Source organism: Scatophagus argus, chromosome 16, assembly GCF_020382885.2.
Source record: "Scatophagus argus isolate fScaArg1 chromosome 16, fScaArg1.pri, whole genome shotgun sequence".
Lineage (NCBI taxonomy): Eukaryota > Metazoa > Chordata > Actinopteri > Scatophagidae > Scatophagus > Scatophagus argus.
In genome coordinates, this window is record NC_058508.1 from 2,179,198 (window position 1) to 2,203,943 (window position 24,746).

Here is a 24,746-nt window from a genome sequence, read left to right on the forward strand (position 1 = left end):
TTGCATACTTTGACTGAATGTCAGCTTTGAAGGGAAATTCCACCAATTTATGCATGAAGAATCACTTTACTTATGATGTTGAATGACGACTGCTGTATAATGTTATCTGTGGCTGTGGAGAATCTGAAGATTGCCAATCGGTTATTTTCTCAGATTTCACATTGGACTTGAGACTGCAACTTTATGATAAAGCCCGAACAGGCCTTAAAGATAGGACCATTATTTTACCTAAAATGAATGTTGACAATGATTAACTGCATATCTTAATAGAGTAAAGACAGCTCTCCACTTTTGTCTTTTTGGGTTTCTGAAAAACTGGTGAAAATAGTGCTTTGTAATGTTGTAAAACCTCATACTCAGAACTTCCCTCAGTAATTACAGCATGTTTATAAAAGAGGACCGAAATATGGTAAGAAACCACCACAGATGCATGTGTTTACAGCGGAAGTATGAATAAGCGAATGGAACCCACTCCTAAAGGCTGGTTTATGAGGAAAACAAGTGTCTTAACGTTTTCCATGTCACCTGAACGCTGCACAGTACCATATGTTTGTGTGACGCAAGGCGGAAGTTATATTCCCAAATAAGGACTAGTAGGTGGGACCGCTTTAATAGTAAACGTGTGACCAGTCGTATGCTCCATTCCCGTGGTTCTCGTAAAAACCACAATACAGTCCCCTTCTAGTTGTCTGCACGGAATTAATGACAAAATTCAGCATATGTATGTATATCATATATAGCATACATATATCTAGCTTTTTTATGATGACAAGCAACACGCAACTGATCTGAGCTCAAGCGGCAGAATCACGAGAAGAAATTGTACTTACAGCACAACGAATCCTTGAAAGAACGTAAAGACCAAGCCGTGCATAACTGAAACTACATCTTTGCTCTCAGTCTCTGTTATCTTGCACAACAACAGCTCGTCTTTTAATCCAAATGGTATTTTTTCCATGTCTGTTTTCCGCTGATTTAGGTCGTTGGTGTGGGAGCTCGCGTTGTTTCTGATTACCCTTGAAAGCAGCAGATCCTTCGCAAAGCTAGTAGGCAGGGCGACACCTTCATCCTAAGGACAGTGTGTTGTTTTAGGGTGTTCATTGACGGGTTGCTTCTCTTTGCTGCACAAAATGCTCAACTCACAGAGATCCCTGTCTGAACTGCCCAAGATGTCCGCTGCCAGTCAAGTGGAGAGAGCTGTGTTGGTAAGTTCTTGTGCCTCTGGTTCGGAGGCAACTGCGAATAGGCAGCGAAACACAAGCTGTTCGGCTCTGCGGCTAGCTGCTTTACTGCTCGAGCTGTCTCTTAATGTAACTTGTTGACTTGTGAAAATGTTGATATTTTCAAAGAATGTAGCGTGGACGTAAGAAGCGTAAGCTGCTAACGTGGCCGCTGCTGTTGGCGCAGAGGAACCGTAGCATCGCGCTACAACGCAGGTGCTGCTGCAGCTTGTAGTGGTGATGTTAACGTGGGCCTGTTTGGATGGTAACGCTATGTAACGCTATGTAACGCATGTAGTGACCATGAAAATGATCGTACAACATGATGTGTAACCGACAACTAACTGAACTCGAGTTTTCTCTGTAAGCCTTTAAGCGACAGTCAAACACACTCAGTATTTGCTATCACTGTTTGTCTTAAAGGGTCTTTCAGCCCATTTGCTGCGAATTATGCAAACCAGTGACTCTTGTTTAAATTCAGCATTACGAAAAGCAAATATGGTGTTTGTTGTCATAGGCTTAAACAAATGTCTAGGTCTCTAAATACTGATATGTTACTATAAATGAAGACCAGTGGCTGTGTGGAAGGAGTGAAAACGAAGACATTGAAGGAATCGTGAGATGTTTCGCTAAATGGTGATTAGGGAGTAAAAGTAGACATTAGGTGTGGTAAACTTTATTCCAAGTTTGTTTGGTAGTTTTCTTTTTTTTATATGCCACCAGTGCTAACCAGTGGAAACCCGAGGTGTTTAATTTAGTGAATATTTGAAGTATGATAAAACACATACTCACATGGATAAATACAGATGAAATGTCTAAGCTTGAAACCGAAAAGTACATTTAAATAACATTTAACACAGTTTAGCTCATTTCAGAATGGAATCTTCCACTGTCTGTGATTGGCTGTTTGCTCACTAGGACCAAAGCATCAGTCAGTCACATGCGTGGATCTGCCCTGTTTGTCTCCATTGTCAGATTAAACTTTAAATATCCCATTTATTATACGGTACAACAGACACTAAGACAAAGGACATTGTGAATAAAAACTGCAGTAATGTTTGATGTTAGGTTGCATTGTGTTTAGCTTAGTGTAACTAATAAACTGGCTTCTGAGTGTATATTCCTGTACTATAAAGTGAGGTGCAAAGTACAAACAGCAGTGCAACACTGCAAGCTTAAAAAATAAACTCGAAAGGTGCGTGTATGTTCTTTACGAGCTTTGCAGATTAGAATAATAGAAAAGTTAACAGCGAGAGGTTGAGTTTGACCGTTAACAGTGTGCAGTAGTAAGCTGTGTTAGAGTCAGTGTTCCGCACTGAGAGAGGAAGAACCTCCAGGGTTTTCCAGTGGAACACCTTGGTGGTGTCAGCCTGTAGCCCGAGCTGCACCTGTATTCATCCAGACAGATGTGAAGGGGCTGAGAGGTGCTGTCCATGGTGCTCTGTTCTCCTGTGTTCCAAGCCCAGTCGGCTGTGTTGCAGTACTTCTAGTCCTCTACGGCCTCTGTCTCCTTTGATGAGACAGAAGAGTTGTCTAACTCCTGATGGAAAAACTTTTTAGACGTAGAAAGGAAAGGCAAAGTGGTTTCAATTCGAGGTTGCTTATTATCCCACCCCATTTTCCTGTGTTTATTTTTTAAAAAATCTTGTGGGAGTTAAGCCTTTACTTGTTTGTTTTTTGTTAGGAGGAGGAATTCAACTGGCTGCTCAAGGAAGAAGTGCATTCTGTCCTAAAGCAACTCCAGGATGTCCTCAAGGTAAAAGTTCATCTTTCTTACATATAGCCTTTCAGTGTACTGAATCGTTAAATTCAACAAGCTGAGAATATAGAGATTGTTATATATCATATACATTTTCATACCACATAATAAATGTGTGGGGGGCCTCCTGTATAACTTGTTTTACAAGTTGTAGATGAGGAATATGACTTGGCCTGGGGAGAAAATGTTACATCACAGTGATGTTCAGTGCACTTTTGAATTTGAGTCCCACTGTGACTTGATGAGACAAAGCTCCTCTCTTAGCTTGTGGTTTGGTCAGCAGATATTTGTAAAGTGATAAAGAATGTGTCATCATGATATAATGGCAATAAGGCTCAGTCAGCCAGTCCTGGCTCTTATGGATTCTCAGCGGGCGCCTGATTCTTGGAACTGGATTATTGACCAGAAACATTCAGTCAATTCATGTCGACTTGCTGATCCGTACCTGAAATGATGCATCTACAGGTCAACAGAGCTGCAGTGATTAGGAGATTAATCAAGTGAATTGAAAGAAAATTGACTGCCAGCCATATTGATAATTGATTTATTGTTTCAGTCATTTTTTGGTCAAAAATACTGAATGAAAAATTTGAAATTTTTTTCAATTCAGTTCAGTTTATTTATATAGCGCCAATTCACAACAAAAGTTATCTCATGACACTTTCCAATTAGAGCAGGTCTAGACCAAACTCTTTAATTAAATTGTAATACAGAGAGCCCAACATTCCCCTTTGAGCAAGCACTTGGCGACAGTGGCGAGGAAAAACTGCCTTTTAGAAGGCAGAAACCTCACAGCAGACACCGGCTCAAGATGGGCGGCCATCTGCCTTGACCGGTTTTGCTGGTTCTAGCTTCTTAAATGGAAGGAATTGCTGCTGTTTTGACTGCTGGTTGCACAAATGTACATTTTTTATATTCTATATGCTAAACAATTACAAACAATAATTAATATTAATATATAATATTAATCCACAATGAAAATAATTACCGTTGCAGTTGTCAGCTCTATGGCTCTAACTTCACAGCATTGTGGTTAAGAATTGGTACTAATAGTGAGTTTTCTCTGCCATCCCATCAACAGGAGGCTTCTAGACGTTTCTCCATGCCGACACCGGGTCTGGAAAGTCAGCTCAAACAGGAAAACTTCATCCTGGGAAGCTCAACGTAATAAAACCTGTGACCATTTAGTGTGACAGTTGAACTCTTTATGGTGTACAGATACCAGGGCCTTAGCTAACCAGTACAGTGATTTGCTAGGCCCTGTCTGTTACATCACAGTGTCTTCCTGTGGAGGAAGTGACTGTCAGATGTTTACTGACAGTCAGTCAGAAATATGCTGAGACACTGAATAAATGTGTTGGTCATTTCCTTTCAGTTCAGGTGCTTTTCTTCACACACTGCGAAGCCTTTTTTTCTTTCCTATTGTTCCTGTGGCGATGTTGAAACAAAAAGTGTGATGTGTTGTTTTGTAGCATGGATCAGGTGAAGGGGGTGCTGACTCTGCAGGGAGAGGCTCTGACTCAGGCCGTGAGTGTCTTATGGAGGCCTCTCAAGTGAAAATGAATCATGAATATAGGCTTGTAAGTGCTCCTTGTTAATATTTTGCTCTTCCTAACAGGACATAAACCTAAAGGTTGCCAAGAGCAGCCAAGCGCTGCACTTTCAGTTCAGAGAGGACAAGCAGTGGAAACTGCAGCAGGTACGGTATGTTAGTTTGTAACACTGTCCAGCAATGGAAACAAAAAGTGGAAAATTCTGGACAGTGGACATTCTGACTGAGACAAAGTACATAAACGCTGAAATGAATTATCATTAGTAGTATTTTATTTTACAGCTGATTATTTGCCAGTCAGTGTTATCCTTCAAGCAGAGTGTGTTAAAGCCTGCTGTCGTTAAGTGGTCCATGTCTGCCATCAGATCAAGGACCCTGGTGTTTTCAGAGACTGACTGACTTCACCCCGAGGTGTCTCAGATGTCGGATACAAAGTTGTAAATGGGTTACGATGCAGTCACTTTAGTCATGTAATATAGTCATGGCAGCCTGTGAGTCTTGCAGAAAACTTTTTCTCTAATTCAGAACAGAGTTTTCCTTCTCATCCCACAAACCCAAGCACTCACTGAGTGGATCTGTATTTACAAAGGAATGTTCACCAAACATTCACCACATTGAACTGCTGTCTAGTTCAGTCTGGCATACTTTATTACTTGACGTACTTGGCTTTGAAGATAAAATGCTCAGTTTTATCTGCAGAATATATCAGTGCTGCCTTAACATGCCTCTCTCACAGTTCCACCTCTGTCCCGTCTGTCTCACATCAGATCCAGGATGCCAGGAACCATGTAAACCAGGCTCTCCAGCTGCTGAGCAGCCATGATGAGAGCTACCACTTCAAGACAGGCGCTGAAGTTAATAAGGTCTGTCCTCTGTCTCCTCAGCACGCAGCTGAACATGGACGACATCTCATTTCTTTACTGTGTCAGTGGTGCTGGTTTCATGTTTTCTGTTCTTGCTTGTAGCTCATGGATGCAGTGATGCTCCAGCTGACACGAGCTCGAAATCGCCTCACCACGCCGGCCTCCATGACGCTGCCTGAACTGGCCACCAGTGGTCTGATGGTACAGCGCTCTAAACACTGCACAAACAGCATGTTAACACATCGAGGAGCGCAGTGTGATTGAGGGGTCGGCATTCTTCTTTTTAACAAACTGATTTGATAAGAATCTCAGGTTATTGAAGAATTCTGATGGTCATCTTGGTCAACAGTATGTGGAAGTCCTCATACATACTGGGTATTTTTGGTTTGGACAGGTTTGGACTGGTCCCCTGTAGTTCCAGTGAAATCCTAATGCCCAAGCATCCAGTGATCATTTGTGACTGCTGATTATGTTTATCTGTGGTGGTCAGACTTTGTTTTTTTTGTTCCCTCCTTCCATCAACAGAAAATGTTCACTCCTCCTATGCCCGGGGATGTGATGGTGAACTTCTACATCAACTTAAGCAAACTGTGTCTGACTGTGTACCAGCTGCATGTGCTGCCTCCCAACACCACCAAGGTTAGCTTGTGATTCCCTGGAGGACTGAGTGAATCTATACACAGCGTCATGTGACTGATGTTTGCATGTTTTTGTCTCGCGTTTCAGAATTTCAAGCCAGCTGGGAGCTCAGTGTTGCACAACCCTGGAGCAATGTTGTAAGTCTTGCTTCTCTTCCCGACTTTGCTTTTTTTTTCTTTCTGTGGCATACAGTATATAGAAACAGATGACAGGAAATAACACATACAATGACTGTATTTAAAAAGAATTCATCAGCAGTACATGAAAAGAAACACTGACAGCGCTTTAAAGAGAAATAGCTTGTGTGTGTGTGTGTTGTGATTTCCAGGCCGATCGGTCTGTAAATTCTTGGATCCCAGGGCTGTGTTAAGCATTATCACCACATCTGGGACATTCCATTAATCTCTCTTTCCTGTTCGCTCTGAACACTTTGCTCCACAGCGAGCTCAACAACAACCGCTTTGAAGTGAGCCACGTTCACAAGGTGGAGTGTGTGGTGCCTTGGCTGAATGACACGCTGGTATTCTTCACCATCTCGCTGCAGCTCTGTCAGCAGCTCAAGGACAAGGTGGGCGTCTCTCCCAGAAGACATTTGGGAACATTAAATACATTCTCGCCTAAAGTCACCCGACTTCTTAAAGTTTCACTAATCAATATGTCAACATCAGAGCTGCGAAGTGGAAGGGGGCTGCTGCTTTAAGAAGTATTTTCCCCAACTGTGTACTCCCATTTCACATTTATCTTTATACCCTCAGCGTTAGTTGATAGAAAAATCTAATAGGATCACGTCATGACCACCAGTTTCAATAATTTCAACATTGTTCACGAGAAATCATGTTCTGAACCTCTACTGGCAGAAATGAAGGTGATCAATAAAGAACTCAAAGTAGAGTCAGTATGAAATTTGATTCAGTAGGTGGACACAAACACAACAAGAAAATTCACATGGCTGTATAAAATTGTTACATCATGAAATTGCCATGAGAATAAATACTTTTTCCAAGCACCCTTGACTTTTTCCCATGAAGAATTACTAATGTTGGTTTACAACTTGATAAACTTCTTGAGGTGCTAATATGGCAGCTGTTTGGTTTTCAGCTTGCTCTGCTGCCTTCAAATGACCAGAAAAAAAATCAATTAGTTCAGCCTCAAGGTAACTTTGAATATCTGTTCTACGATACTTGATTGTGCTTCCGCAAGGGACCTGATAATTGTCAAACCTTGTATCTCACGTGTAAATGACTACTGATAAAGTAAGTACTTGAAGGCTGCTGTCTCTGGTAGATAATGAACTTGTAAAGTATAAAACTAACTAAGCTCCTTTGTCCTGCTGTCCTTGCAGATTTCAGTCTTCTCCAGTTTCTGGAACTACAGACCTTTTTAATCCACCACCCGTCTATCCTCCAGACGCTGGTCGGACACAAACTAACCAAGTCTAAGGGACATCCTGGGAAGGTTTTTATTTTTTGTTTATAAATTTATCATCCAGTCATTCAGTTTCAAGTGTTGCATGATTAGCCGAAGGAGCCAATCAAAAAAAACAAAAAACCCCAACAGATACAAACGTTTGCCATTCCCAGTTGTGTTAGCTTAGCCGGGTGACACATGTATTGCAATTCCCAGCACTGACTTGAACTTCTCAATGAATGAATGTGATTGTTGCTGATTTATCTTTAGAATTTATTTTTTTGTTACACTAAAGCAATTTAGTACTTATTGAGTATTTATCCCAAAGGCACTCAGGGTTGGAAAGCAGCGTTGCAAAAAGGTCGCAGGGGGGGGTGTTTGTTTCTTCTGAAATACTTCAAGTTCTTTCACAGCACTTTTTTTTTGCATTCCCTTACAATATAATCCTACTGTTTTCACTCACAGTTTTCAAAAAGGCACCTCATTTACAAAGTCAGTCATGGTTAGCCCTACTTAGCGGTGTACAGTGCCCTGTTTGGGAGCTTGGGGGACATTAGAAGGCACTTTATCACGTTGTCTTGCCTATCGGGCCACCGAAAGGAAACTTAATCATGTTTTATCTAGCACAGAGGCATCCAAGAGGGCACGCTTTTGAGTCCGCTAGGGCAAATTTCTAATACAAACTGGAGGCGTGGGGGGTAAAAGAAGGAACGTCTAACAAAGACATCTCAGAGTTGCATTATGGGATTTGTAAGAGAAGAAGTGTTTTTGAAACTTGACCTATGTTAGACACTAAAAGTCAGGATAGCTTAGCCTTTATTGCACAGATTTTGACCATTCCACTTATTTATTTACCTGTGTGTTTAAATCTCTGTCTTTACAGTACACCCATCTGCACTAATCAAGATGTCCAGAATACTGTATCTTCCCCTGGAAGAGAAACCCACTTATTCTGAGGGTTCGGGTAGTTCGGTAATTCAGTAATTATTCTTATGAGGTCTGTAGCTCAAGTTTAGAGTGCTAGGTGTTATGCAGACAAAGAAAAGTTTTGTAAGGTTAAAGACGATAGGAGGTCCTGTGAGCTGTGAGAGGATGCAGTAGCATTATATAAACATTTCCCACCGTGACCTTTTACGGGATGCAAACATGTTTCCTCATTCACTGACAGTACAGTATCTCCTGTGACCCAGTGCCAATGTCTGCCCTTCCTCACTCTGACACTTGGTCCCCTCCCCCCACCCACTAAATCAGGGGGTGTTTGTGAATCCTAGCTCTTTATGTGTCTGGTGGCAGCTAATGTAGCCAGTGGGTTACAGAGATTTGATAAGGTTTGTTTCAAAAGTGTTTGTTTCATTGTCAAACTACTCTTTGTTTGCTGAATCAAGTGACATCACACGTGGACATGCTTTACACAGCGCCCTCTGGAGGCACTAAAGGCTTTACACTACTTCTTTTACATATCCAGACACTTAGAAACACACTTTGACGCAGAAAAAGAGCAAAACACTGTTTGAGGGAATAACCCATAACAGAGCAGGAAAAAAGAGCAAAGCTGATCACACGGGGGACGTCAAATAAATCCCATAATAAATCACGTGGGATGAACGGTAGAGATGTGAATGATGTGAACAACCTGTGAGCATTCATGTTGTCCAGATGGTGTTTAATTGCAATGAATTACAGTTTGTTTGGTCTTTAGGCACTTCTGTATTATTATGTACCAAGTCTGATTTAACTGAGCTTTCAGAAAAGTCTGAGTTGCCAAGCCGTAATTACAACTTGGGTGTTGACGTGAATGGAATTAGCTTTGATATGACTTTGATGTGGCATTAGGGCAGACATTGGGTTTGGGCCGGTACTTTATATTTTTCATACTTTTATTTGATCTGTTTTTGTTTGTTTTTACTTTTTTGTTCATTGTCGCATTTGATTTAAATGACACACACACATATGTCTAAATAATAAGCTACTTGTCATGTTTTGATGTAATCTTCTGTCTGCTCTGTGTTTGTATTTATTTGACATGTTTTGCATGTTTGTCGTTGATTCCCTGTGAACCAAACACTAAACCAATCAAGAACAAATGACTTCTTTCAGTAAAGTGTTAATCCATTCTGAAAAGCTGCCTATCATATAAAATGTGGAAATTATTTATCTGATATCCGTGCAATAAATATATTGTAAACAGTGAGCTTTCCATGCCCATGTCTTCCTCTTTAACTTTGCTTGACTTGTTAAAAAACACAATATTGACTGGAGTTTTAATAATTTCTTTATTAATTATTTGGTTATTCATATGTTTTACATCTTTTTTCTGTCGATTCACCATTAAAGACTTTCCATGGACATGTACCTCAGGTTTGCATCAACACTACGGAGCTTTTAAACCAACCTGCAGCAGGCAGAACAATATTACAAAACTGTTCTGAATCCACAAAAGGGACACATTTCTGCAGAGCAGGAAATCACATGAGGGACTTTATAAGGGCCTTTCAAATGGTGATCTGTGTGTCACATGGAGATGTGTTTGGGCGGGAGCAGTTTATAGCTCTTAGTGATCCAGCTGGGACCGAGTCTCCTGTCCTGAACAACACCAGCACATCTGTCTACTTCTGTACTCTGTTCTCTACAAACATCTCTGTGTCTCTTTGGTGAGAAAAGAGCTCCATAAAATGAACACAGCATGATGAGAAGAAAATACATAAAAGGAGAGCAAAATTCACACTTTTTATTGCTTTTATGTATTTGTTATTTAGTAAAACCTTCAAAGTGAATATAAAAGAAGAGGAAGTGACATTGAAATCTACAGAGGCATTAAAAACACACACGGTTTTCCAGCTCCTCTGTGGTATCCTAGCAATAAGCCCCACATCGACAAGATCACGTGCGGTAAATTTCCATAAGTGTGTGGCAAAGAGCCGGTGACCGACAAATGATTCTGTGCAGGAAGATTCAGTGTGGTTACAGAGTGGTGATCGGTGCTTCATCGACCTTCACAATACTTAATCAGTGCAGTTGAGCTGTCAGCGCTCGAGAGCCATGTTCTCTATTCCAACCCTCCGTCTTCGAGGCTGCGGAGGAAGTGTAATTGTGAATTATTTTCCGCTGTTGTGATCAGACTAGTAAAATAAAATGCTTCTTTCTGGCTTTTTGCTCTTTCTGTGTAGGCATCTTAAACTGTACGTATTTACTCAGTGGACAACGGTAACAACAGTAAGACATTTGTTTCCTTTTTGTCTGTTATTTTCTCATTTAATAATTTGAAATCATCTACATTAATATTTTTCTTTACCTTGTTGATATTATACATTTATTCTCTTCAATTACATCAGTTGAACCTGCTCTAACTGCACGTGAGACGACTTTTGTTGCGATTTGGCACTGTATAAATAAATTGAATTGAACTGAATATAGTAAGAGATTGTGGGATATTAACAATCAGATAGCTGCAAGACAACTGACGGAGACTCCTGGACATGATGCCCAGTCAGGAAACCGTCTGGTAAATAAGCACACAGTGTCATTAACGCATCCTTTGTTTGATATCTGCCTTTGTGCCAGCCCCTCACTACAGCAGCTGTGTGTTTTCCTTCATGCTCTCTTGTGTGTGTGTGTGTGTGTGTGTGTGTGTGTGTGTGTGTGTTTCTGTTGCCTTATCAGAACAGTAGTCCTCATGAGGACCAAAGACCGGTCCAGGTGCTTTATTTTCCTGAGGCCCTGGTTAGGGTTTGGTTGTGTGTGTGTGTGTGTGTGTGTGTTTACCTTCTCCTCATCACAGCAGCAGCAGCAGCAACAGCGGATGAGGACCAGGATGACCAGTAGCAGAACCACACCTGGAAACACACACACACACACAAACAGAGCACAACAGTGAGACAGCAGAGAACATCAGTGTTCAGTGTAGAATTTAAAACTGCATTTATAAAGCGCTTTTCCAGTCCACCAGCTCCTCAAGGTGCTTTAGAACACTTGTCATTTTGGTATTGTTTGCCTGGTGTTGTGTATTGCCTTTATCTTATATGTACTGTTTGTTTTATTCAGTTTTGGTCTTATAACTTTATGCTACACTATAGAGACAAAAGTATGCAGACACACCTCTTTATGGAGCTGTTTTTCAGGTACTTCCAGTGAAGAGAAATGCTTCAGCATACCAAGACATTTTGGATGCTATGCTTCCCACTTTGTGGCAACAGTTTGTCAAAGGCCCTTTTCTATTCCTGCATGACTGTGCCCCAGTGCACAAAGCAAAGTCCATAAAGACATTGTTGGATGAGTTTGGTGTGGATGAACTATAAGAACGGATTATTATAACTGAAGCTAGGAGCCCTGGCAGTGAAAGCATCTGACATATGACAGGGTGCAGTTGATATATGAGCATTTTTAATGGAACAGAATATTCAACCCTTCATACAAAGAAGGGTTGAGTCAGTACTTTCCACTGGTGGGGGAATCGAACCGGTGACCCTTCGATCACAAGCCGCTTCTCCAACCTCTAGGCCACGGCTGCCCCCACAATGGTGGAAAAGTTGAGATCTTTGGAATCTGAATACGGTACTATAAGTTGTTGTTTAGAGGTGAGTGGTGATGGCGGTGTGTCTGAAGAGGTAGTGGGGAGTATTAAAATGTAAACTTTTAATCTGTTTCTGCTCATTTTCTATCTAGCATCTGTCCTCAGTAAAAAAAAACTTTAGAACTCATCAGAACATCTTTGCATGTAGAATCCATTTCCTCCACTCACCGATGAAGATGAAGAACAGCGCAAAAGAGGCAATGTCCCAGTCCGACTGGAAGAACTGCTTGGACTGCAGTCTGGAAACCACATCATTGAACTGATTCTCAAAATCCTGTGCCAGGTTCCTCTGCTCCATTGCTCTGTCTGCTTTCAGAAACACACACAGGTCACCGCCATCCGAGTGTACGAGCACAGAAATGAAACACTATGCGTCTCGCAGCACACAGCTCACAAGTATCTTCCTAATGACAATCCATAGAAAAAGAAGAGGACGTTAGAATTTCAATTTGAATTATTAATCATAGAAGAAAACCTGATTTGAAATGTTATTAGAGAGGTACAGCAAGCTGTGAGGATATGAAAGTCTTGGAAACCTTTGGAAAGCAGGATAATATCACGAGCCAGGAATCGATATGAAAAGCAGCTGGGTTATCCACCTGTTTGCTGAACCACCCAAACATCAGACAAGTATGTGAGATCTGACCCTGAAACAGATCTGTGAACGTACCTGAACTCTTGTCCACCAAATAAATAAATAAATAAATCCTTCTTTATTTAATGTGTGATTAAAGGATAAGTTAGTTTTTTTCCAAGTCTCAAAACAACAGTCAGGTGTCCATATTGGACATTAAGAGATCCTTTAATGGCAGCAAAAAAAGGGAACTTGAGTTTTCAAAACAGATAACAGTGTAATATCTGCTCAGTGCAGATTTGCTCATGTGTATGGTGAAACAGTCTGTTATTCGGTGTAGAGGAAGTAGCTATACGCACACACGTAGGTGCAAGGCTTTCAGGAGAGCAATGTGAACGAAGGACGGTTGCGCCTGCGCACTTACTCAAACACATTTCAATCTCACACTGAAAAACACTCATATTTATACATCATACACACACCGGAGAAAACACACGCAGGCGCAGGGAGAACATGCTAACTCCACACAGAAGGGCCCAGATTTGAACACACACACACACACACACACACATCTTTCATTCCTGATAACAATGACCTGGCAGTAAATTTGACAAATGAAAAAGAAAGCTTAAAAGAAAAAGAAAAGGGGAGAGGGAGAAATGGCCCTTAATTAAAAACAACAGAGCGCCTTCATTTAGCACAGCCATTTTGACATGCCACAGTAGGGAAAGCACGAGTGGAAATAATTGATTGAATAAGGACAGTTTTTTATTTAGCCTCATTTTTTTCTGTCCCAGTGTCATGTTAATGGACTCCAGAAGCCCAATTTTATCATATATAATATAACCGCGAAATGCGTTTTGCTTTAGCATCCGGTTTCCAACTAGGCTGCTGTTGTGTTTGTTTCGACTGGTAACTAGGCAGACATCATTAGTGCCTTACTATAACCTCTCTGTCAGAATTCATTCGCCCGGGAAAACGTAAAACTACAGTTTTAAAATGTTTATGTGCAAAAATATAAACGTATTGTTCATAATCCAGGCTACACATTGAGTTAATTTGGTGTGAAGAGGAAGCTGCTTACCTGTAACCGGAGTCGCTTGTTGTCTTTTTTGTCTTTTTCCTTCCGGGTACTAAGGTCGACATAACTCACCTGTTAGTGACGCACTTAGTGAACTCCACCCGTCTCCGCTCGTTTGAAAACAAACTGTCGCCCAGTGCTCTTATGATGGCCTCCCCAGTCATCACGACACGGTGCAGACTGACGGAAAGGAAAAGCCCAAAAAGCTCCAAAGCTCTGCGTGTACCTGTGCGTATGCCTGTGCGTATACCTGTGCGTATACCTGGCTGATGGTTGGTGAAGAAACGAAGAGCTGCTCTTCTGTGGCTCTGTAGGAAAGATCATTTCCGCCAGGGAAAAGAGGAAGAAAACCATTTATGATGAAAAATAATTATTCATAATACTTTGGAAATTGTTTACTGTCACATAATTAGCACTCACTAAGAGATCGTATTGAGATAAAAAGTACAAACTGATAACATGATAATAAAACTGATGATACTCTTGACCTGTTTAGTACTTGTTTTCTATTCTTCAATTTTTTTCTCTCTTCTACTGCTTTTTCTTATGCACCAAGCTACCAATGAAAATCCCTAGTATATATGATTCTGATTAAATGTCAAAACAACATGTTGATGTACCAGCAGCTTTTTATCATAACACCACTAGTTTAGAGCAGTGGCTGCATGTAAAGCTGTGTAAATAAAAGTGTAAATAAAACATCTGGATTGCCAGTGGTGGATGGCTGCAGTAAAGCTCTTAACCCTTCTCCCTCCATGTTAGCAGAGGGGACTACGAAGAAGAAGAAGAAGAATCAGTTTTATTGACAGTATATATATTTTTACATACACACTGAATTCATCTTCTGCATTTGACCTTAGTTGAACACACACATGCAAATTACATGCAGTGAAACACACACAGGAGCAGTGGGCAGCATCAAGCGCCGGGGGAGCATATTGGGGGGTTAAGTGCCTTGTTCAAGGGCACATCAGGGAGCATTTTTTTCACATCAATCACTCCACCTCACATTATTTCTCCAACCTCTAGGCCACGGCTGCCCCCAACTAAACAACAACAAACTAAAACTTCAAATCATCAAATACAAATACATTTTTTTCCCAAAGTGTGTCATGATTGACAGCTGAGCGCTGCTCCTGGTCGGGTCAAACAGGATATGGTCAGTACAAGCTGGTCAAGGTCATGATGAACCTTACAGGTCACAACTGACAACTGACTTTTCACTGAGGCAGTAACAATTTTGTATTCAGCAGTTACATTTTTGAAATGAAAAATCTTAACATACTCACAGAGCTGCGATTTGAATCCGAGGCCTGCACACAAATTTACATTTAAAACAGAATAAAATAATATTATCACTCATCATCCATCACTGATGTAAATACAGTCTGCATCCACCGTCTCTCTTAATGTTATCAGGGGGAAAAAAAACAGTTTGGGATGATTTGATTGGCTGAGCAGCGTGGGTGGGTGCACTCAACGTACCGGAAATGTTTCCTGACAGACAACTTTGGTGACCAATAAACGCAGCGTACCTCAGTCGTCGTCACATTTTGCTTACGTGGAGATGGGAAGTGTACATCCCCGGGTCTTCCGGGTTGGACTTCCTTCAGCGGTTGAAGTTGCTTTGGAGGTGTGATGGCTGAGGATCAAGGGCTGCCGCTCCGGGTCTCGGAGATCAAGGACCCGGGCGTTCTCTTCGAGCGCTATAACACTGAGCAGATCCGCCACATCGAACGCAAAGTCCGCGGCGAGATCGAGCAGAAGAAGGAGGAGCTGAGGCAGATGGTGGGGGAGCGCTATCGGGACCTGATCGACGCCGCTGACACCATCGGAGAGATGAGGCAGTGCTCGGAGAGTGTCGTCCAGTCCATCCAGGACATGCACCAGTACTGCCACAGGCTGAAACAAGGCAAAGCCAGCGCGGCTAGCAGCAGACAGGAGGTGAACGGCTTACCTGGCTGCATTTGTCTCACCGTTACACCTGCGTCAAAGCCGGATGAGTTCCGTCATCTTAGGAGCACTAAACTTCATTTAAAAAAGACGCCAATTGATTATTATATCGGTGACATGAAAGCAGACACACGAATTAAAACGTTACATTACACTTGATGGGTACTCAGGGCAAAATGCCCAATAAGTCACCATGAAAACATGGCTGTGCGTAGCGTATCTGTCAGCTGCATCCCAACTTTCACAAATCCAGCGTTCATTTCCACGCCTCTTTGGAACACACGGCAGCTTTCCGATCCGGATTCCGGATAAGCCAGCTCCTTGTTATCATCAAATCATTGCTTCTGTCCCTCAAATGAAATTCATTCCATGTGTTAGCCCAAGTTTTTGGCTTTGTTTTTAGCTTATCACACATAGGAGTAAGCGCTGTGTCCTTGTCGTCACAGAGCCAGAGGCAGTGGCAGGAGAAGTTCTACACCATGGCCTCCCAGATCAAGCTCCTCCTGGAGATCCCAGAACGCATCTGGAGCGCCATGGAGGCGTCCCACTACCTCCAGGCCACGCAGCTCTACCTGCTGTGCTGCCATCTCCACAGTCTGCTGCAGCTGGACACCACTACAAGTGGTCACTACAGCCCCGTGCTGGCCCGCTTTCCTATCCTGGTCCGACAGGTTGCCACCACTGGACATTTCAGGTACAGGATGTTTTCTTACTTGTGTCTTTGTAGAGACAAAACGTCATCAAGTAAAATCCTGCTTGCTGGGTAGTGACTCAAATGGAGATAATCCGGGCTTCTACTGAAAGAATGAGAGATGGACATATATAGGAGACCCAACTAGGGGTCAGTAAGTGAAAGCCAAGTCATAGGTCAGTAACTAGTCTGTTCTCTTGCAGATCCACCATTCTCCTGGACAGCAGGTCTCTACTTCGGGGCCGGGCGGTGTCGGACCAGGCCATCGCAGAGGCTTTGGTGTCCACCATGCTGCTGGAGGACAGCTCGCCACGCCAGGCCCTGGCTGACTTCCTACTGGCCCGAAAGGCCTCTATTCATCTGCTCCTCAACCAGCCACAGCATGGTATTTTACCATTCCTAACACTTTATGAAGGCTTATGTAGGCATTATGTAGAAGGCATGAAGTGAAGAAGTGTTGCTTGAAATATTTTGCTGTCAAGCAGAGCAGGAAATGTTTTCAGTGTCAGTATTTTGTGACATCTCAGTGAAGCTAAAATGTCTACCGGTTCATAAACATGTTCTCTGTCCAGGTGCGGGGATCAAGGCTCAGGTGTGCAGCCTGGTGGAACTGCTGGTCACCACTCTGTTCCAGGCTTACGCCGTCTTCTACCTGCCCCCAGAGGGAGGCCCCAGGCCGGTGGAGGGAGTCCTGAGCTGTGGCATGCTCTTCTCTATCCTGGAGAATGTCACTTCCACCACGCCAGCAGGTAAACAGCTGGGGTGTCCTGGAGGTCTTGACACTTCTAATTGGTTTCTAACTGAGAGCTATTTAAAACAGGCCTTAAATAGGATTGAGCTCGTTTTCCCATCTCTCTCCTCAGGTAAAGGAAAGAGGGTGTTGCAGGAAGAGACGAGTACTGGCAGCTGGTTCAAGTACCTTCCTCCATCCATCACCGAGTTCCAGCCCACCCTTCGCACCCTGGCTCAGCCGATCCAGACAGAGCAGCTGCGGGACACATTACAGCAGTGGATTGACACGTAAGCTCTGGCAAATCAGGACACCGCTCTTCTTTTTCACATTTCTTTTTGTCTTGTGTGTTTTTCAAAGTCAGACATAAACGTCTCATTATTAAAATGTGAAACCACAGAGACTGGTTTAATGATAACCCATCTGTAAATCATGTTAATTATGTAGAGTCTAGTTTCCAAACATAAGCCTAAACATTAAAGGCCTCCCGTGTGGCTCAGTGGGCATAATCCCACTCTGCTGGTAGGTTTCTAATGTGAAAACTGTGTGAAAGATTGATTTTCACTGACAACAGCTTAGGGGTGAAAAAAAAATGCAACCTAACAAATATTCACTAAAACTTACAATATATTTACTTTATTGATTGAAGCAAGTCTCAAAGTGTTTTCCATGCCTTTGGATTTTACTCTGACTTGAATAAATCATCAGACCAATGGCTGATTTTGTGCTGATAGCTAATCATTGCTTTTTGAATCTCTCATGTGTTTTCAGCTGTAAGGAGGACATCTGCCACGGCGTAGGGAGCCTTCTGGTCTATGTGAAGAGCCTGAAGGGGTTGGCAGCCATTAGAGACGCCGTGTGGGACCTCCTGTCTACTGACTCCATCAGTCAGCATTGGAGCACTGTGTGCCAGCGGCTGCTGGAGCACCCGCTGGCTGTCTGGGATGACTTCCTGCAGCAGCTCTTCCTTCAGCGCCTGCAGGTTAGTGCGCTTCACAGTGATTATTACTGTTAAAGGTTTTCAGCATCTATCTATTTACTCTATATGCATTCGTGCCTAAAATTTTTTGTCATGCTCAGTATCAAAGTAGTGACAGGTCTGCATGCTGATGCACCAAAGATTGTACATATTGAAATATTTCAATGATTCCTTTTTCTCATTCTTTTAGGCCATCACCAAAGAAGAAACTGAAGCCATCTCGATGAGCTCCGTCCAGCTTCTCACCTCAGCTGTGAGGGATCTGGAGGGCCAGACCAACCAAACCAACCCTGTTTCAGGCCGCGGAGCCCAGTACGAGGTAGATGTGGCCTCCTTCCTGTGGTCTGAGTCTCCGGGGGATCTTCTGAGCGATGCAGGGTGGGTCAGCGTCTCCCAGCGGGGGCAGCAGCACCAGAGGAGTAGCCTGGCCATGAAGACCCAGGCCCTGACTCCCTGTGTTCAAAACTTCTGCTCCTCCTTGGATGCAAAGCTAAAGGCCAGGCTGGACGATCTTCAGTACTACCTTCCCTCACAGGACACAGGTAAGAGCAGTCCCAGCCTAGCTCTCCAGGCAAGTTCCAAATGTCCAAGCACCTGCTATAAATCTGCAAAAGAGTAGAATCATTTCAGATCAAAGTAATCACATGCCAGCTAGACTGAGATTCTTTTCTTTTTAAATGTAAGGATTTGCTGCTAGCAAAAGAGATTTGGGTTCTGGACTGTTGGTTGGACAAAAGACGCAATTTAAGCACTTTACTTTGGGCTCTTGTAATGAGAAGATTACACAATTTTGCGATATTTTATAGACCAAATGATCAATTAATTGTGAAAATAACTGACAGATTAATCTGTAATGGAAATAACCATTAAAGTCAGCCTTAATGCCAGTTGGTAAATGTAAAAAGTAAAATGGTAAAGATTGCAGTGATGGTAATGGTAAACTTTATACTGTACCTCCTAAATGTTAGCATGATGACGTTAGCATTTAGCTCCGCAATAGCACAGCAATAGACTCTTCTTCAGTATAATTATTTGGCAGATGTATACTAACCCAGTGTTATTATCACACCCTAAACAGTGTTAAATCTTTCACACTGTGCCCGACAGGGTCTTCCTCCATCTCAGTCAACTCCTCTGGTCCCACCGAGGGCTCGTCAGCATCCTCTTTTAACCGCTTCACAGACTCACCAGCAGTCGAGGAGGCTTTACGGAAAGGCTGCCTGGCCTGCGTCCGCCACATCCTGTCCGCCATCCGCTCTGAACTGGCTGTAGCCTCACCGGACCCCAGCCCAGCCCGCCTCAGTTCTGTCCTTTTCGTGGCCAGGCTGTGCCAGTCCATGGCTGAACTCTGTCCCAACCTGAAGCACTGCATTTTGGGCAAGCAGAGCAGATCAGAGGCCACAGCTAAAGGAACCCCCAGACAGAGCAAGAAGCTGGGAAAAGCCCGGGCCACCACAGAGGTCAGCCCTGCGCAGGCCAGTTGGACAGGTCTGAAGGAGGAGCTTCTCGACTGCAGCATGGAGGCATACCGCATCTGGAGCTCCGCCCTCTCCAAAGTCAGACACTGTCAGAAATGTAGATGTATATGTGCAAAAATTAATTTGTTGCATGTAATGTGAAGTCATTCAGCTAATTATGTTCAGATCCAAACAGTATAGAAACAATTGTGGACCTCTGATTCAGTCAGAGAACAAAAGGCTGAACAAAAGGCTGTCCAGCACCAAAAATCAGGCCTTAACCTCACAATGTGAAAAGAAGAGCCTCTGAGCAGCTGTAAGATCGAACACCGCATTAATGGTTATAGATTATTTTGGTCAACAATTGCCTATAGAGACATTCGGCGTACACAGAGCAACATTAGCATTCTGTGCAACAAAATAATCCTAGCTCAAAGTCCTCTTAATAGCTTTTGGAGCTCTCAACTTCACCTCACAGTAGAATACGGACATGGATCAGGTGTCATCATATGATCTCAGTACTTGAATGGTTTTCAAGGAATTTGGAGTTGCACTAATCAGTATAGTTCTAGTAACAATGTTTCAAATGACTGTGCAGCTCTTTTAGCATTTAGATCCTCCTGGTTTCTGCATGGTACAGCTCTTTTTGGTTTTTCCATTGTCAAAGCTTGTTGACTGTACTTGGTGCTTTTTTGATATCGTCTCAGTGAAGGTTCCAAGTGAGCTGACCTTATACTCAAACAATGCAGACCACTGATTGGTCAGAAAGAATCATCACTTGCATGGCACATAATGCAAACTGACTGCAGTTTTTTGGGTGTTTTTTTTTATACACTCACACAGCTGAGAATCTTGCCTACATCGAGGGGGTTCCAGCTGCAGTGTAAAAGGTTGCAGTTTAGTATGATGAGCTGATAATTTAAGCTTTACTCTGCTGCTCCCAGGTATCCAACACGGAAGACGGACAACCTTGTTGAATTTCTTTCAAGACTAGTGACAGTGTGTGGTGTTGTGACAGGTGCTGCTGGATAAGTTTGGCACGGCGCTGCATGCTGAACCTGCTGGTGCCATCCTGACAACGGCAACAAACTGGGAGGATCTGGAGATCCAGGAAGAAGCAGAGTCCGGGAGCAACGTCACATCCAAAATCCGTCTTCCAGTCCAGGTCAGCCACACGAGAGGGACTCGGACACAGCCGGGGAGCGCAATGAATTTTTATTCCAGTAATGACTAATCCGAAACTTCTGTCTTCTTCAGCCATCTTGGTTTGTTCAGACGTTGCTCTTCCAGCTGTGCGTGGAGGTGAACAGGGTGGGGGGCCACGCTCTGCCCCGGCCCACCCTGCAGGAGCTGCTGCAGGCCTGTCTGGCTCAGGCCCTTCAACACTACCACACACTCACACAGCAGGCTTGCAGCAGGGTAACTTCGTCTCACACACACACACACAGAGTTGATAGTGCATTGCAAAAAAAGAGGATCAGCTTGGGAAGTGGGCTTTTTTTGTCCATTTGTTAGATACGCATTAGTGTCTTGAATTTCCCTCTCTCTTCCTCCGTCCTCCAGGAGGGGGTATTCCCCATGACTCAGAACAGAGCCTTGCAGCTGTTGTTTGACCTTCGTTACCTCAACACCACACTGGGCAGCAGACTGGAGGAAGGCAAGAGCTCCCGATCCCACCAAGACCCCAGGTAATGTCTATTTTCAGAAATTGATCACAGGCGGCCATTTTGGTGTACTCTCTACAAAGCTCGAGGTATTAGAGGTACAAAATATTGGATCTGATCTGAAAAGGAGCCCTGGAAAGGCTACCCAAACCTGCATGAATTCTTCTTTTGTTTTTAAAAAAGAAATGAATAGTAGCCTAATTTGAAAGAGACCTAAAAGCAGTTGGATTCAGAAAGTTCTTTTCACCTCCTGCACCAACAATAAAACATTCTGTAGCCAGCTGGCTACCTGGGACAGGTTTGTGTTCCCTCTTTGGAGATGTAGGCCTTTCTGATTGAACCACCTGCGTAGTTTTTATTCCCATGTTTTACACGCTGCTGTTTAAGGCTCAGCTGGTTTCTCATTTACAAACCTCTGTGGAGAAACTAATTGTTTGCATACATACAAATGAGGAAAGGAAATTATGGCAAAAAAAATATTCGGATTTATAAAACCTTGTACAGTTTCCTTTTATAAAAATCCAAATCACCTTGAAATTTCTCATATCTTGGTTATTTTGGTTAAGTTTTGTTGTGGTGAACTGAAACATGCTGTTTCTCCTCCAGATTCCATGGGGTCTGTGATTGGCTGGAGAGCTACATTGACCCATTTGACCTGGACGTGTTCACACCTCTGCTGAACTCTAACCTTAACCGTCTGTCCCAGAGGACCTCGGTACTTTCAGCTGAAACACACACGCACACACACACACTAGCACTAAATGTACACACACATTCACAATGAGCTTGACAAGTGGCTACAGTGAGTTGATGAGGCCTCTGTTGTCCAGATGTAAAAGCGAACAGAGTACGCAGCTTGAAGCGTCGTTTGGGGATTGAGTGATGGGATTGATTGTTGCGTTTCAGGTGCTGCTTGGGCTTCTGACAGGCTCAGAGAAGCAGTTCACCTCACGGAGCAGCAGTGTGAACTCCCAAGAGCCTTACAACATCCTGCCACTGGCCAGCAGCCAGATCAGGTCAGTCCTCAACAGTAACACGAGGTCAATCAATCTAAGACTCCACGCCGTGTCATAATAATCGCTTATGATGTAGCTTAGATTCTTTAAAATTCATGGAAATACGTTACACTTTACTGGCAACCACAATGAAATGTTATAATGCATTATTAGAAATATATCAATATGTGCTTCACTTTACTTACAATGCTAACTTATGATACTCCATGGGCTGTTAGAGCATACTGTGAGTCCTTATTACAGCTCATTACTGAGGTGAGTATAGGTAGTCATAATGTGTCATTAGCCTCTGTCAGTCAACGTCTAGTTTCCAACTAGTCAAAAACATCTATAAGACACCAGAACTTAGAATTGATATACTACACATTTATAACGTTTGATGATTGTTGATATAGTGCATCAGGAAGCATTATGTGTGCTTATGTGTGTAGTCATGAACTATAATGAATGCATTATAATACACTATGAATGTCTCCATAACTCACTGTAGATGTGCTCTTCATAGAAAGTGTTACCAGTATTACTTTGAGACAGCTGTTGTTTTGATCTGGTGCTATGTAAATAAGTTGAATTGAATTGAATTGAATGCTATATGTCAAATTGAATTATATCTGTCCCGATTCACATATGTATATTTTTTTATCAAATGTTCATCATGACAAATTTTGAGTGATTTGTTTAACACGAGAATTAGAATTTTCTCAACAAGTCAATTTATCTGAAACGCAAAATAACCAAATATAAAGATACATGGTTTTCATTGCACAGTGAAGTTATTCAAAATAACCAAATAAAATAATCAAATAAAATATTTAAAATTACAAAAAAAAAAAAAATTGCATTTAAATCATCAGAGTTTTTAGATGTCCAAATACAGTGTGGTTAGTACAGCGGTTTCAGTGACCAGGAAGAGGGAACTAGTCTCCGTCTCTATGTAGGATATGTACATGTGTATTTTTAATCAGAGGTTATAATTGCAAAAACAGTATATGGACTGAATTCTCCCCGTGATCCCTCTGTCCTCTGCAGGTTCGGGTTGCTGCCTCTCAGCATGTCGAATGTGCGTAAGTCCAAGTCAGCCTCCAGGAGCTCTGATGCTGCCCATCAGCTGGTGAGTAACAGAGCTGGTGCTGCCCTGTTTCACTTGTTTTCTCATATGCTGACAGCCTCAGTATGTCTTTGTTTTCATTGTCTTGTTCCATTAAATGTTGTCTGTTGTTACATCCTTTGCCTTTCCCAGCATTTTTGAGTGCGAGAAACCCAGGCAAGTTCATTAGTGAGGATTTCTGTGTGTGTGTGTGTGTGTTTTTGTTTTGGTTGGATTGCCAGTAGTGCTTTGGTTTACCTTTGGTGCATTTGCAGTGTGATAATACATTATGAAGTGATGAAATGGTTCTGGAGTCAGATGGGAATGAAACTAAAGACTGCTGTTCTGCTCTGTTCTCAATAATCTCACGTACTGTGCTTGGGCTCATGATGTAGCTCAGGATCAGGTAAGGCTGTGAACTACAGAATTTAATTGGGTAGGAGCAGTGATCCTGGGGCATTCTTAGCTCTTTGAGTGGACCAATCCCATCTTGAGAGTCCCACATTATTATTTAAGTTTGTGTTAAGCTTAGCAGAAATTAAAAAACAAAACAAATCTCTGTTCAGCTCAAGTTGGGATTTGTCCAAAATATGTCACATTTTGAAATCAGCGCAGCACTCCAGCCTTTGTAGGCAGTTTTTGTGAAATGCTCTCTTGACAGTCTTCATGGTCTTCTCAGTGACTTTAAAGGTAAAGAACAAATGTATTAGGCAGATATTAAATAAAAATCACTAATTAGTCTGATCAAAAAAAGTCTCTTCTATTTAAATGAATCCTAAGCCTGTGAAATCAAAGATGGTGGAGGATGGTGGAGCAGCTCAGCAGCAGAGTGCTCAGTGCTGCCACTCAGTGGTGGCTGGAAGAATACTGCGTTAAACACTAACCTCCCTGTACTGTTCATCTTTGGCCACCATGGAGGAGACCTTTCTTGTTCAGAACAAATCATATTTTTTGTTACTTTCCACCTGTCTGATGGTGAAGACTTTATTTTCAACATCTTTATCCTGAATAAATTTTATAAGCCCTCGATTCCAACAGACAAAAACCAGGACTGTCGTACCTGCGGTGACAGTCCTGGTCAGGGCTCTTTGGGTCGTACTTGCATTTCTCAAGAATTAGGATGACCAACAGGACAAGCCACCAGCAAACCTGACATTTTTATCCTTCCTCCTGCAGGCCCCTCCATCCTCCAAAGCAGACAGCGCAGACAGCTTGCGGCCGGGCAGCCTGTTCAGACAGCTCGCTGATCAGGACGAAGACACAGCTGCCCCTTCTTTATTCAAACTTAGCTGGCTGTCTGGCATGGCCAAATAACCCTTTGTTGCTCAAGACTTTTTATTTGCCTTTGCAGAAACTTTGGAAAAATGATATGTATAGTAAATATAATTTTGTCTTTTGAGGAACGTGTCTTGGGTTAATCCACTTGAACTGATTGATCTGACGAATGAGACGAAACACAGCCACTTTCATGGAATTCATGCGTGCCGGTTCACAAGCGCTGACA

At 42.6% G+C, this 24,746-nt stretch overlaps 3 protein-coding genes across 6 annotated transcripts; 2 read left to right on the plus strand and 1 right to left on the minus strand.

Annotated features, from left to right (window-relative positions):
* The first annotated feature begins 1,003 nt into the window (after window positions 1-1,003).
* On the plus strand, window positions 1,004-9,631 carry rogdi (rogdi atypical leucine zipper). The gene is made up of 11 exons (XM_046415300.1): window positions 1,004-1,205; window positions 2,905-2,976; window positions 4,061-4,143; window positions 4,452-4,506; window positions 4,598-4,678; window positions 5,299-5,394; window positions 5,497-5,595; window positions 5,920-6,033; window positions 6,121-6,170; window positions 6,475-6,601; window positions 7,376-9,631. The coding sequence occupies exons 1-11, from the start codon at window positions 1,131-1,133 to the stop codon at window positions 7,415-7,417; spliced, it is 894 nt and encodes a 297-aa protein (XP_046271256.1). The 5' UTR covers window positions 1,004-1,130; the 3' UTR covers window positions 7,418-9,631.
* Window positions 9,632-9,694: 63 nt separating this feature from the next.
* Window positions 9,695-13,868, minus strand: smim22 (small integral membrane protein 22). Of its 3 annotated transcripts, none has more exons than XM_046415302.1 (4): window positions 13,669-13,868; window positions 12,179-12,319; window positions 11,203-11,273; window positions 9,695-10,511 (listed from the first exon to the last, which is right to left on the minus strand). In XM_046415302.1, the coding sequence occupies exons 2-4, from the start codon at window positions 12,306-12,308 to the stop codon at window positions 10,464-10,466; spliced, it is 249 nt and encodes an 82-aa protein (XP_046271258.1). In that variant the 5' UTR covers window positions 12,309-12,319; window positions 13,669-13,868; the 3' UTR covers window positions 9,695-10,463. The 3 variants fall into 3 exon arrangements, with proteins under 3 accessions (XP_046271258.1, XP_046271257.1, XP_046271259.1); XM_046415301.1 differs by having other exon boundaries at window positions 12,179-12,316; window positions 13,669-13,847; XM_046415303.1 differs by lacking the exon at window positions 13,669-13,868 and having other exon boundaries at window positions 12,179-12,338.
* Window positions 13,869-15,230: 1,362 nt separating this feature from the next.
* On the plus strand, window positions 15,231-24,642 carry cog1 (component of oligomeric golgi complex 1). Of its 2 annotated transcripts, XM_046415948.1 has the most exons (16): window positions 15,231-15,609; window positions 16,065-16,312; window positions 16,513-16,694; window positions 16,882-17,058; window positions 17,173-17,329; window positions 17,811-18,021; window positions 18,209-18,560; window positions 19,126-19,574; window positions 20,494-20,640; window positions 20,733-20,894; window positions 21,039-21,163; window positions 21,746-21,854; window positions 22,046-22,155; window positions 23,185-23,266; window positions 23,396-23,419; window positions 24,419-24,536. In XM_046415948.1, exons 1-15 carry the CDS (start codon window positions 15,304-15,306, stop codon window positions 23,402-23,404), a joined length of 2,826 nt encoding a protein of 941 aa, XP_046271904.1. In that variant the 5' UTR covers window positions 15,231-15,303; the 3' UTR covers window positions 23,405-23,419; window positions 24,419-24,536. The 2 variants fall into 2 exon arrangements, with proteins under 2 accessions (XP_046271904.1, XP_046271903.1); XM_046415947.1 differs by lacking the exon at window positions 23,396-23,419 and having other exon boundaries at window positions 24,419-24,642.
* The last annotated feature ends 104 nt before the right edge of the window (window positions 24,643-24,746 follow it).